Raw genomic sequence first — 14,237 nt, forward strand, 5'->3', positions numbered from 1 at the left:
CAGGGCCCTCCTGTGTTCCACACCTGGGCCTTCTTGTGGCTGGTGGCCCAGGCCCTGTGAGAGCCGCTTCATAATTGGTCTTACAGAGGAGAGGAGTGGCTCTTTGGTCTGTTGGAAGTTGGGGCACAGTAGCCCCCCATAAATAGAGAAGAGCAAGAGAGAGAGAGTAGGTCAAGGGAAACAAGGTGTGACTAGAATTGATCCCTTTGAGAGACAGCCTGGCCTTCCAAGCAGCAGGCTGGGAGAGACCCCTGGCTCCGCTGCCTTCTCCCTTAGGAAGGCTGGATACTCAAGAAGGTTTTGGTGGAAGTTCATATTCTGGCCTTGCCTAGTTTTTGGTCCTCTTTATGTTTACATGTCCCACATTTTCAGTCTAGAAATGAACTTTGAGTTGCTCTTCTTATCAGGCAATTGTGAAAAGCAGCTCAGTGCAAGAGGTCAGTGTCAGACTAGGGGCAGGGTCAGCGTGGGGTCTGACTTGGTGCCAGGGCACCTAGTAGGCAGGACAGGAACAGGATTGCTGCCTTACGAGCCTTGGCTCCCTGCGGAGAGATCAGCTCCTGTGCCCACGCCCAGGGGGTTGTGCTGGGGACCTGGAGCCACAGTGAGCATCAGCAGCAGAGACATTGGTAGGTGTGTATTCATCTTCACCGCTAATTCATACCTTCCATTAGTTGTAGCAGCTTATTTTAGAAGCTGCTGATCTCCGCTAATGTGTGTCTTTCAAGGAGCTACAGCAGCTTGTTCAAAAGCCTGTCCTGGTGCAGTGGTGCACACTCGTAGTCCTGGAAACTGAGGAGGCTGAGGCAGGAGGATCACAAGTTGGAGGCCAGATTGGGCAACTGAGCAAGACTCTGTCTCAAGTAAAAAAGAAAAAGGACTGGGAATCAGTGGTAGGGTACCCCTAGGTTCTTCAGTCCCTAGTGCCCAAAAATTAAAAAAAAATAAATAAATACTCTGATAAAATTTACTAAGAGGAAGAACAAGAAGCCATCACCTTTGAAGCCACAGCATGTAGGTTACAGGAGGTGGCCAGCGGCTGCAGAGCTCTGCAGTGCACTGAGGGCACCTTGGAGGGGCTGGTAGCCAGTCTAGCCGTGCCGTGTGGTGGGCTGCGGTGCTGCGTCAGACGGGCCGCTGGAAAGCAGATGTCGCCAGGTCAGTAGTTGTGGAGTCCAGTGGTCCAATCTGCTGCCGTTGTATAGCTTATGGATTTCAAGGCAACTTCAAAAAAAGCTTGATGTAATGCTGTTGCCCGTAATTCAGGTGAAACTAAGAACCCCAGGAAGCTGAGCTTACACTGGTCAACAGGAGCTCAAGAGTACAGCTTTCTTTACTACTGTGAGGCTTGCTGAAAGCGGAACATGTGCATGGTTAAGAACACTGGGGCTGGGCGCGTGGCTCACTAGAGCGTGTGGCTCCTGCACAGGGCTCAGGGCTCCATCTCAGCATCGCAGGGAAAGGAGAAAAGACTACTGCATTTATAAAAATAACTTCAGCGCAAAATTTAGAGAAATGTAAACGCCGATGCAAGATTTTGAGCTGACGAGCTCCCCAAGTCTGAGTCCCAACTGCTCCCTGGGAAGACGCGGACGCGGGACGTGGTCTCAGGGTCTCGGGCCGCTCTCACTTCTCCTTGGTCAGACAGCTCACTGTGGGGAATGAGTCTGCCCTTCTGCAGGTCCTGGCTGTGGGGAATGAGTCTGTGGCTTGTTACCTGAAGACCACGGGGTCCTTTCTCACCTGTCCCTGTGCATGCAGAGACCGCTCAGGAAAGAGTAGCTCTCCATGGCCTGCTTCCCATGGTGGTTTCCAGCGGCTTCAGCCTCCCAGGCCTTTTCCATTCTGCTGATGCCTTCTTGCTGAGTGGGGAGGCTGTTGCTCTAAAAGGGTTCCCTGCCCACTGTCTCAAGAACATTATCTTGAGGATGAGGAAGCAGTAGTGTCCAGTGAATTACCATTTATCAGCCATCTTGAACAGTCAGCCTCCTTTGCACTGACTGAATTTTAAAAGGCAACTCTGCTCAGGATATAAGTTTTTCGTTACTTTTCTGCCACACACAGCCTGTTAAAATATGAAGAAGAGTGGTTTACTGAACCTCCTCATTAGTAACCCGAATGGAAAGGGACCATCTGTTCCTCCTGAAGGGACAGGCGCAGGGGAGGAGTGCAGGGTGGCCCCCCGAGTCCTGGGAAGCTGCGTGGTCAAGAATGATGCCCACAGGGAGGCGGCCACTGCACAGGGGCTGGGTGGGCCTGGGAAGGTGCTGGCCCCAGGGCGGCCGTTCACTTCCCAGCATGCCCGGGGTAGGGCGTGTGGTGCCTCCTGGTGGAGCCCTCAAATCCAGTTTAGGTCATTTTCCATGTTCAAAGACAAGCTGGAATTGGATCTGGACTCCTCGTTACGTTCATAAAACATGTTCCCATCTGGCCAAACTGGAAAGTCATTGACAGATCTTTCTTAGTTATTCTTGGCCTGTTGTCATTAGGTTAGACCTCTGGGAAGTGCAGGTCACATGGCCTTCTTGAGTGAGTGACCTCTTCCTAATGATGCGACTTCGAAACAGAATCCTCACCTTGGTTCATACATCAGAGAGGTTCTGGCATCGAGGCCCTGTGTCTCATCCCTGAAACTGTTACTTAAAGATAGGAGCTCGGTCAGTTAAACCTCCGTGACACCGCAGCAAATCCAGTTGGGAGCTGGACAATCCCCGCCCTTGTCACCCTGGCCCATTCAGGAAAGCCCTAGCAAGGGATTCTGCAGCAGCCCACACGCCCTGTGCACTCCCTGCCTCCAGTGTTCTGACTGCCTGGGCTGCACGCGCCCTGCGGTGCTGCTGCAGCGCAGGAGCACTGTTTCCGAAGGCCTCAGACTCCGCAGGTGGATGGACCCTGTTTTGGGCAAGTGGCCACCCAGATTGCCAGCATTCCCATTGTCTGCTGGGTTCCTAATGCACTGAAGAAGCCCGAGATCACGTTCATGGTCTCCCACCACTGACAGCGACCAGCTACCCTCTGCAGCTGCTGTTCCCAGGGCCTCTGGCAGGCAGGCTGTGTGTCCTGGACACAGGCCGCAGAGCCTGCAGCACTTGTTAAACTGGCCAGTCCTCCTGAAACAGTGGTGATAGGCCTGGGGCCCATCCCGACAGTGTCTGTCCCTGCCCTCGCCCCACAGCCTCCACCAGCTGATGAACAGCCCCACTGAGCCTCGGGCTGCTCCGAGAGTGAGCTGGAAACGTGGTCAGTCTGCTCAGGCCTCATGGCACCGCAGCTCCTGGAACAGGACCCATGTCCACTCCAGCAGCATCACGCCTGCTCCTGGTGGGGACGGGCGCCGAGGCCCACTTCAGCCACTCCTGGCCTGACGTGCCATCGGTGTGGTCCTGTGGGACCAGCGTCCGCTGACGGCACCCAGGGGACAGCCAAGGCCGTCAAGTACCCTTTCCACTTTCTGTCTCCGACACTTCCTAGGTTTATTGCCTAACAGTCCTCAACCCTGAATAAAGATAACGTTGTTATCCTGGTTTGCTTAGTGCTTCATCCAGTTTTTTTGAATCTCACAATACATAAAAGTGATTCTACACATTGAATTTTTATATGAAGTTATTTATTGTTACAGGTAAAGATTCATTATATACAGGTAGAAACTGCTGAAATTGTACAAAGAACCATTAAGAATACTAAGACAGTTTTATAGACAAAACAACTGGAAAATAAAGACAATATATAATTATGAAAAAAGAGTAGAGCACACATTGTTCTACTAGATAGAGTCCAAGTTATTAAAATCTGCAAATCTTCATTGAAAAGTATGTTCAATGGAGCTATGTGGTTTAAAAAAATTAGGTTTAATGTAAAAATTAAGTTTTTCCCCTCACTGGAAATAGGAGGGGAACCAAGACAATTTTTTACCCCAAATCTATACAGTTTAAAAAATAATTTATATGTCTAGCACAAAGAAAGAAATTGAGAATATTCTGTAAACTCTGTTCTTCATCAAATGCAAACTGCATCAGTTTTAAAAATTAAAACCTTGCAATCAGAAGTAGGCTCTTCCTTCATGATACGAGGCGCCTTCTCTGCGCTCCCCAGTGCGTCCCTGCAGGGTGGCGGGCATCAGAGCAAGCCTGCTGCCTTCTGGAAACGTGGGTGCCCAGAGACCGCTGGCCCCGGCTAGCTGAGCAGCTGGCATATCTCCTTGTGGACACAGCAGAGAAAATCCACGTAGGAAGAGCCTCCGTGCAGGCCCCGGTCCTCCACCAGGAGCTGGCGGAAGGCCGCCTCTGGCTGCTCCCGCTGCTTCACTATGGTGAGCTGAGGAAACAAGAGCAGTGGTTAGGGGCCGTCCCAGGGCCCCGCCTCACCACACCGGCCAGGCACAGTGCCCTTGGAGAGTCTTCCCAGGGGCGAGCTGTGGGTGGCCTTCAATTCCCAGGCCTGAGCTGGGGCCGGCTGGCTTGTGACGCAACAGGCTTTAGGAGGCAGGGGCTCTGGGACATTTGACTTTAAGGCAATGTGACCTTGTGGCAGTGCAGATCAGAATGGGGCAGCCAACTGGTAGCAGGTGTAACAGCGAGCAGGCGAGGGAGACTGGACAGGGAGAGGACACGGATGGCCGATGTGGGGGTGGTGGAGGCTACTCCCTGCTTGGCCCAGTGCTTCAGGGCCCTGCTGCTAGGACAAGTCACAGCCACATGTGCTTCCGAGCCGTAGAAGACAACGTGGCAAGGAAAACGTGAAGAGCCCCTGCAGTGGCGCACAGTGACCCCACGGGAGCGGGAACAGTTCTGTCCTGCACAGAGGGCCTCAAGGGAAACAGACTGGCGGGGACGCAGCGCAGCATCAGAGGAGGACTCCAAGCTTCATGCCAAGAGGCCCGAGGAAAATGAAACTCCAGATTCTGAGCCCTGATTCATGGCTTCTCACGGTGTTCGTAGGTCTTGATGTCATCTTAGACCCATCCTATCACTGGGCTTGTTCCTCTTTTTAAAAAAAAAATTCTGAATCTATGTGGCCGAAGGCCTTGTGCACAAAACAGGTAGGAGGAAAGAGCCCTTTTCACAGGCACCTGCTGCACCTCACGAGGGGGCAGCTATGCACAACTGAGAGGCAGGCTCCACGGTTAAGTAGGCTTCCTGCAGAAAGCTGAGAGGGGCAGAACTGACCCTCCCCAGGCCTGGGCCTGTGAGCCGGGCCGGCCTCCCCACCCTTGCCTCGTCTGCTCTGGGAAAGCAGGATCCTTCTGACCTGCTGCTTTGACCTGTGCCTGAGGCTGATGAGCTTCCAAGTGCTCTGGCCTAATAAGACCCTCAATCACACGCGTGACTCTGGCCCCACGCCCTGCTCACTCCCTGTGGACGTGGTTGGATTTTATTGTTGATACCTCCATTCCAACTTGTTTCCTCCCATTCAGTCTTTTTTTAATTTTCTTTTTCTTTTTGGTACTGGGGATTGAGCTCAGAGGCACTTGACCACTGAGCCGCATCCCCAGCCCTATTTTGTATTTTATTTAGAGACAGGGTCTCCCTTTCGCTGAGGCCGGTTTTGAACTCAGGATCCTCCTGCCTCAGAGGAGCTGCTGGGATTTCAGACAAGCACCACCGTGCCCGGCTTCCTCTTCAGTCTTGACTTTCTGAAAGCATGTTTTCATTTGCTCTGAGTCTCTGTCAAATGTCACAGAAAAGAGCAGTCCTGGTGCCCGGCATGAGGTGAGCAGCTGGTTCTTGCCCTGAGTGGTGGTGTGGGGCCGCGTGGGCACTGAGAGTGGCACTGCGACTGCTGCCTGCGTGGCGGGCGCCACTCCTCGCGGGAGGCCAGGCAGTGCGTGGCGTGCTGCTGCAGCTGGGGGCTTCCCTGTGGAGACTTCTCCAAGGAGTTCTCGGAGTGCGTCTGAAAGACTTCGCACTCGCCTGGAACGCTGTGCCACTCGCTCCCCGCGCCATGGGGCCTGCCAGGTGGGGCAGCACGGTGTGGTCCATATCAGAAGTGCAACTCAAGCCAGAGGCTGCGAATGGGACCTGTGGAAGGAGGACCCCGGGGTCCATGTCTTTAAAGTTTGCTTCCTCCATGGAGGTCAGTGGAGAAGCTGATACGGCTCATCTTGCGGGGCATTCAGTTTTGCTTGAGTTCTCACAGGGTGACCACCACACAATGTCCTCTGGCAATGCCTGGCCATGGACGGAGGGGCTTAGAGAACCAGGAGTGAACTCTTGCTCCAGCACGGAGGCTGCCCACTCCTGCGCGGGTCAGGATGGGTGGGTGGGCTGTCCGGTGCTGCACAGGGAGGTGGCTCCTCAAGGGCTCACCCACCCCGAGGGGCAACACTGGGTGGACAGGAGGGACCTGCTGCTTCCTTCTTTGCCTTTCTACTGGGGGAGGTGGCCTTGTGGAGTGGGACGGAATGTGGTCACAGGCCTCCCTAGCTTCCCGTGTGCCTTCTCAGTAGGAGAACTGGCTTGCTCAAGTGGCCCAGATGTGACCTCCTCAGCCACCTCCAGGTCTTGCCCTTAAAACAAACTGCAGTAGGTAACAGAGGGTATGGACACAGTTCTGGAAGGTTCTGTGTTGACCCAGATGCATGCTAGAGGCTTCAGGTGGCTCATTGGTTCAGTTTACTTCAGTTCAACCCCTTTATTTAAAAAAAAATGCAAGTGTCATGAATTTCTGAATGGTACTCAAGGAAAGGCGACGTCAGCTGGCCAGGGCTCCTGGGCCCCTGTGCCACCGGGTCTGGGCCGTCACGCACTTGGAGCTCTTGGGCACGTGCCAGCCAAGCAGGTCGATATGCAGATCATGTCACGAAGTCACAGAACACACACTTCCCGAAGTCTTTAGGGGAACAGTGAAGCTTGAGGAAAGGAGAGGGGCTCCTACCTTCATGGAGTACGGCCTCTTCCGCTGGACGATGCCCATTAGCATTCGGAGCTGCTGGGAGTGTGGGCTTCCCACCTCAGGCAGCTGCGTCTGGGTTCAAGGAGACCAAGGTTGAGAGCAGTTCACAATGCTTCCAGCAAAGGGGCTGAGAGCGTGGAAAACGCCTCTAATGCCAAGGGGACCTTTCAGCAAAGGGGCTGAGAGCGTGGAAAACGCCTCTGATGCCAAGGGGACCTTCAGCAAAGGGGCTGAGAGCGTGGAAAACGCCTCTGATGCCAAGGGGACCTTCAGCAAAGGGGCTGAGGGCGTGGAAAACGCCTCTAATGCCAAGGGGAACACTGCCTCGATTTACCAGAAAATCAAAGTGAGGGGTGAAGGGAAGGTGGCTCGTTTAGTGGGTGGACATTCTCACCAGCCAGCCAATGTCTCCGTCTTTTGAGAGTGGACCTCCCTCTCTGGACTCGACAGGCACATCCCTGGTGACACGCGGTGTGCTTTACACAGAGGACACCTGGGGCCACCTCCCGTGAAGGGTCAGTGCCTTCTCCAGTTAGCAGAGCGGGTCTGCGCCTTCAGAGGCTGCCTGGGAGGCACTGCCCAGGGCCACCGTGCAGCCAGGTCCAGGCGCCCACTTCTCCAGGGTGCATGGCCTTGGAGGTCCCAGAAGTCCAGCTGCTATTTGGGGACAGTCCAGCTGTACCTGGCCTCCAGGAGCGCCAAGGCTTCCTTCTCAGATGCCCAGGCCCCAGAGTCGCTGGAGGCAGCAGGAGGCTCCCTGCAGAGCCTCAAGGCCTGGGAGAAGACCCTGCCGCGTGTCCCATGCACCCTGCTCCCTCACGAGCGTCCTGCTACCCGAACTCTGAGTCTGCCTCTGTGCCTGTCTCAGGTACCTACTCCTCTAAAGCAAAGGCCTGCCCTGGGTTCTGACTGTGTCACTGTGGGCGAAGGTGAGAAGCGGGTGTGCTGGCAGCACAAACTGCCAACCCACTCTCGGTGGAGAGACGGGCTGTTTTGCAAGCATGTTCTTTCGGCTCTGAGCCTGTACTCATGATACGAGAGGGTGTTTCCTTAAATTTTACAAACCTCTTGGATGCAGTTCTTGCCTACTGAATTTTAGTTTTGTTTAATATTTTTTGAAAACTGCATTTCTAACCATTCTTTACTTTCAGTCACAGGCAGACTACTGTCTGTGAATCTTAACCTGACCGGTCTTTTGGTGAGAACTGGACGCCGCACAGACTGACATTCCTGTGGACGGCACTGACCTCCTGCCTTTTAGCTTTGGAGTTTGGCCCTGCCCGATCTTCACGATGCTGTAGATACTACCGATACATTCAGACAGAAATCAGGTGTGATGCCCAGAAACGAGCCACCCGCCGCAGCCGGAGTGAGGTTCTGGGTCCCCACGCCACAGCCGAGGCACCCGTGTGTGAGCCGCTCACAGCGAGCTCCACTCTCCAGCCAACGGCAGCTGCCGGCTCCTAAACTACTTTCAAGACAGACATCTGCAGTCGTTCCCACATCAGACCCACGATTTCTTGCTATGATCTTAACAGAAGGGGGGTTTGTTTCTGTGACTCTATCTGATGTCATCTGCGCCCCGAGATGTGACTGTTCTGAGTGCTCTGCCAGCTCAGCACTGCGGTGGAGGGGGACCCCAGCTCAAGAGCTGCCTGGGCTGCTACAGTCTTCACCTGCATCTGCAGAATGCAGGCCAGCGCCCAGCTCACTGGCTGTGAGGGGAGAGGAAGCGTGGGGCTGGCACCGAGCACACTCTGCCGTGCTGCCCATTCTGTCAGTCACCGTGATGGCTGACCCCTGTCCAAACGTTTTCACATCGGCTAGCTGTAGCTTTATGAAATCACCAACTTCTCGTCCTTATACAAAACTAGGTCTTATTGTTTTCTTCTTTGTGCTATAAAATTGCAGACAGCATTTATTTAAGAATTTACATCTTGTATATTACTATAAAAACAGTGGAAGGCTCTTACCATATCTGTATTGACGTGTGCAAGAGACGGCACGTTAAAAATCCCTTGGATCAGCTCGGGTGGGCTGCTCACTCCCAACCACAAGAACATGTTCAGACCGTTGGCCAGCAGGAAGACCCCTCCTTCTGAGAGACGGGACTCGGAGCAGCGGATGGCAGCAGGTAAGGCTGTGCTCTTGACATCCAAGGTGTGCTGTGCAGGAGAGGTGGGGTCGAGAGGCCGCCCTCCTGCCTGCCGGTTCTTCTCCCTCCCTCCCTTTTCCCTGAGTGCCCACCTGCCTCCCCGCCCCTCCCTCCTGCCCCAGGACATGTGGGGGAAGATGTCTGCCCTCTGCCTCGTGAAGTTACAGCCAGGGCAGGAAACAGGAACACATGCAGCATTGTGGATGGGGGTCAGAGCTAGGAAGCAGAGAACTGAGAAGGGCGCCGGGAGCACCAGGTGGAAGAGGTGTTCCAGGGAGGTGGGTGGACTTGCGTGCAGGGAAGTGAGCTGGGGGAACATCTAGGAGACACTGTGGATGGAAGAGCCACTCAAAGGTCCTGGGCAAGAGCTGATGGGGGTTTGAGGGCCAGCGAGAGGAGGCTGAGAAGGGAGGGCAGCAGAATACAAGGGCCAGTGGCCAGGGATCAGAAGCCCTGGCTCCCCCTGAGAGGGGACATGTGAGCGCACTCCCGCAGACATGAGCTGACGGTATTTAGCAGGCGCAAGGAGAGGGAGCGGTGCAGCAGGAACTTGTTAGTGGAGGAGGGAGGGCACCCTGGGATCTGGTGGAACAGGCACAGAGTGGGGGCTCTGGACTGCATGTACACTGAGGCAGACAAGGGGCAGGGAGGGAAGCTCTGGACAGCTTGCTAGAGGTGTGCGGGTATGAGGGAGAGGACTGCAGGGAAGGCTGCCAGACTCCCAGACTGCAGCCTGAGGACCTGGAGGAAGAAGCAGAAGTCAGGAGACAGGAGGGAGCTGGCATGTGGGAGGGGCGGGAGCAGGAGGGAGGGGCAGGGAGGCAGCTGGGAGCAAGGGGGAGGGGCAGGGAGGCAGCTGGGGGCAAGGGGGAGGGGCAGGGAGGCAGCTGGGGGCAAGGGGGAGGGGCAGGGAGGCAGCTGGGGCAGGGGGAGGGGCAGGGAGGCAGCTGGGAGCAAGGGGGAGGGGCAGGGAGGCAGCTGGGAGCAAGGGGGAGGGGCAGGGAGGCAGCTGGGAGCAAGGGGGAGGGGCAGGGAGGCAGCTGGGGCAGGGGGAGGGGCAGGGAGGCAGCTGGGGGCAAGGGGGAGGGGCAGGGAGGCAGCTGGGGCAGGGGGAGGGGCAGGGAGGCAGCTGGGAGCAAGGGGGAGGGGCAGGGAGGCAGCTGGGAGCAAGGGGGAGGGGCAGGGAGGCATCTGGGGGCAAGGGGGAGGGGCAGGGAGGCAGCTGGGAGCAAGGGGGAGGGGCAGGGAGGCATCTGGGGGCAAGGGGGAGGGGCAGGGAGGCAGCTGGGGCAGGGGGAGGGCTGGGCTTTGAGGTCGTATCCCAGGAGAGAGACACACAGCAGGTAATGGGGACGTTGCGACTGGAGGGCAGCTGGAGGCCCTCTGAAAGGCTTCAGGGTGACTTGTATGTAAATGACATTTAAGAACAGAAGGAAGACCAGACTCTGCAGAGACGTAGACTGTACAGAAAGTGAACTCGGCTCCTGCGCTCCAGACCACTCTGGGGAGAGCACGAGCTCCCAGGCAGGGGAAGCGCCAGATGGCTGGAGAAGGGACTCTGGGAGGGTGGGAGTGAGGAGAGGGTGAGTCCTGGCCATAAGGAGACAACGGAGGAACGAGGAGACTGGGTTCTGCCAGGGGATGAGCCCAAGGCTGGCTGCAGGTGGCTTGCCAGGCATTTCTGAGGAGAGGTGGTGTTGTGGCCCACAGATTCCCACTCTTTCTACTCTGAGGACTGGACTGTCCAGCTCTAGCTGAAGAGTCACTTCTGCCAGTCATAAAGACAGAAGGAACTGTAGTTTCCTATTCCAGCTGCATTAGCCTCAGGGCCCCTTCCCCAGGGCCCTGCCTCACACCGCCAGCCTGACCTGCTGGGTCTCAGGGAAAGACCTGGCCACACAGAGGCTGTCCAGGCATAAGCAGGAGCAGAGGGGAGAACCTTCAGGGAACGTCATTCTGGGAAGTCAGCTGTTACCCTGACTGCACCTGAGCCAGGCCAGTGGTGCTGACCTCATCGGATAACCAGACCCCTAGACATTTACACCCTAACAGGAGGAAGCGTGTGCTTGTGTGATCCCAAACACATGGTGAATGTGTGTGCACACGGCATCTCCCACACATGAAAGGCACATGAATGTGGGATCTAGACACACAACAAATGTGTGCAGGTGGTGCACACGTTTGCCCGTGAGATCTGGTAAACATGGTGTGCACATGTGCATATGAACACACATGCACATGATTCCCCAGTCACACGATGAGCACATGTGCCGTACAATTCTGTACACGTCATGGACATGTGCTCACGTGATGTCTGTACACACGACGGGCACGTGTGAGCACCGGAGATCCCACGTGTGTGCGAGTGCAGGCGTGTGCGATCCCATGTTCACGTGCCCAGGCTGTCTGATGCTCAGCCCTTCCACAGCTGGGTTAGGGGCCTGGCCTTGCTGTGGCTCTCCATGCACCTGCCCGGGATGCACAGTGGAGGGAGGAGAGGAGAGAGTGCTGTGAGCCCGTCAGGGAGCGAGCGGCTGCACTGATGCCCTCCAGACACCTGCGTGTGTCCTGCACACGTGCGACTTGCTCAAGCTGCCCTGCATGTGCTGTGGGCGCTGCAGCCTCCGGTTTCCGCCTAGCGGAAGGCTCTCCTCCCAGAGCAGCTTACGATTGGCAGGAGCTGTGGGTAGAAGAAGAGCTGCGAGTCCGCCACTCCCATGGTCATGACCAGCTGCCTCTGGAACGCCCGCTCGTCTGTGGGGGTGTCGGGCCTGCCGAGCAGCACGCAGCTTTTCAGCAAGGAGTTCATGTACACTGGCAATATCTTCATGGAATCTGGTAGAATGAGCTGAAAAAGAAAGATGCATGTCCCTACTGCCCTGGAGTCCGTGCCAGGATGCCATGCCGCACAGCAAGCCAGCCACGTCCACGTCCTTGCTGACAGCCCACGCTTCTTGGTCCCTCCCAGCCATTCATACAAGCAGCTGATGAAACACCCAGAAAGACCATCCGCAGGAGACCATGAGAACTGCAGCAGATCCCCACAAAGCTGGCTTGCAAGCCCAGGGGTTCTCTTAGCTGTTAATGATGAAAAGACAGAATCCAGATGGAAAAGATGGTCTCCCTGGGGCTCTGCTGACTCTCCTCACATCAAGGTCTCTCATGGTCCAGGAAGCTAGGCACAGGAGAGGGCTTCCCAACCAGCCTGGGAAACACCCCAAGCCTGCCTGCAGCTCCCTCTGCCCCACCTCTGGACTCCTTTCACAAAGCCACAGGCAGTCAAGGGTCACCTGATGTTTATTTCTTCTCTAGCATAACATTTCCACTTGACAACACTTGGAACCCTGTTAATTCTCAGCGAGGAAACTGACCAAAGGTGTGGGAATCAGATCATGGTCATGTGCCAGAGTCATGGAGTCTGGGTGCTATTTCTGAGCTGGTTACAGGGTAGGCATATTACATACCATTGTGGACTCAGAATGTTCTAAGAAGCTCGTACTATTTGTGACAACAGTACAGTTAAAGAATATATCTTAAAACTTAAAGGTGCAGGTTGGTTTACTACAGTTCAGACATTTGTTGACCTAAAAGACATAGGGGTGGCCTTGGCGAAGAGGACCCAAAAAGGACCCAAATACCTGAAAACGGGACGTAGGATGACAGGGAGTACAGGGAATAAAACAAGAGGTGAATGACAATGAAAGGAGGAGGAAGGGAGGAAGAGGAGGAGGAGGAGGAGGAGGAGAAGGACGAGGAGGAGGAGGAGGACGAGGAGAAGGAAGAGCAGGAGGACGAGGAGAAGGAAGAGGAGGAGGAGGATGAGGAGGAGGAGGAGAAGGAAGAGGAGAAAGACAAAGAAGAAGAAGGAGAATGAGGAGGAGAGGAGAAGGAGTGGAGTAAAGAGTTAAGGAAAGGGAGGAGTGTAGCCCACCAGGAGAGCACTGTCTAGCAGGCTGAGGCCTGGGTTCCACTGCCCACACACCTGATGGTAGAGCATGTCTAGCAGGCTGAGGCCTGGGTTCCACTGCAGCTCACACCTGATGGTAGAGCATGTCTAGCAGGCTGAGGCCTGGGTTCCACTGCACCTCACACCTGATGGTAGAGCATGGCTACATGCTGAGGCCTGGGTTCCACTGCACCACACACCTGATGGTAGAGCATGTCTACAGGCTGAGGCCTGGGTTCCACTGCACCTCACACCTGATGGTAGAGCATGTCTACAGGCTGAGGCCTGGGTTCCACTGCACCTCACACCTGATGGTAGAGCATGTCTACATGCTGAGGCCTGGGTTCCACTGCAGCTCACACCTGATGGTAGAGCATGTCTACAGGCTGAGGCCTGGGTTCCACTACCCACACACCTGATGGTAGAGCATGTCTACAGGCTGAGGCCTGGGTTCCACTGCAGCACACACCTGATGGTAGAGCATGTCTAGCAGGCTGAGGCCTGGGTTCCACTGCAGCTCACACCTGATGGTAGAGCATGTCTACAGGCTGAGGCCTGGGTTCCACTGCAGCTCACACCTGATGGTAGAGCATGTCTACAGGCTGAGGCCTGGGTTCCACTGCAGCTCACACCTGATGGTAGATCATGTCTACAGGCTGAGGCCTGGGTTCCAGTGCAGCTCACACCTGATGGTAGAGCATGTCTAGCAGGCTGAGGCCTGGGTTCCACTGCACCACACAGGTCATGGTAGAAGAAAGCATGGTGACGACTTAGTCAAAATATGTGAGGGGAAAAGAAAATGTAGTATCATATTGTGAGCATAAAATGTTTCTCTCAAGCTCTGTGGCCCCCTTCGCAACAAATCATTCTGGGAGAAAAAAGCTGTAGGTGAGGAGGGAGGGATTGTAGTCTGCTTGAGTTTAAAAACCTTTCTTTGCCTTTAATTGACAAAACAAGGATTAATTTGCAATAAGGTCATCTGATTCGTCTTTTGAATTACTTTACCCAAATAATGTAATATGTGTTAGCTCAGAGCCATGAGCTGTTGGATCTGACAAAGCAAGCAACCCTCACACTGTTTAATTATGTCTCTGGCCTGTCTCAGCCCTGCACCTCCCACTTCCTGGGGCTCCCCGAACTCTGTCCCTAGCCCTTTCTCCTGCCTGGTCCGTGCTTCCTACATGGAGGGCAGGGTCACGTCAAGGACACGGCAGCTCCAGCAGAGGCAGACCCTCGGGCTCCCTA

The 14,237-nt window shown here is 55.2% G+C and overlaps 1 protein-coding gene across 2 annotated transcripts in view; it reads right to left on the reverse strand.

The window, feature by feature from the left end:
• Positions 1-3,596: 3,596 nt before the first annotated feature.
• The window catches only part of Sec24d (SEC24 homolog D, COPII coat complex component), a 73,533-nt gene continuing 62,892 nt past the window's right edge, over positions 3,597-14,237 (reverse strand). For both annotated transcript variants that reach the window (XM_047566388.1, XM_047566387.1), the window contains exons 20-23: positions 11,715-11,894; positions 8,865-9,056; positions 6,874-6,963; positions 3,597-4,314 (exon numbers count right to left, since the gene is read on the reverse strand). In XM_047566388.1, coding sequence (XP_047422344.1) covers positions 4,174-4,314; positions 6,874-6,963; positions 8,865-9,056; positions 11,715-11,894 — 603 coding nt within the window. In that variant the 3' untranslated portion in view covers positions 3,597-4,173. The remainder of the gene's footprint in view (positions 4,315-6,873; positions 6,964-8,864; positions 9,057-11,714; positions 11,895-14,237) is intronic.

The sequence above is a fragment of the Sciurus carolinensis genome, chromosome 10, assembly GCF_902686445.1.
Source record: "Sciurus carolinensis chromosome 10, mSciCar1.2, whole genome shotgun sequence".
NCBI lineage: Eukaryota > Metazoa > Chordata > Mammalia > Rodentia > Sciuridae > Sciurus > Sciurus carolinensis.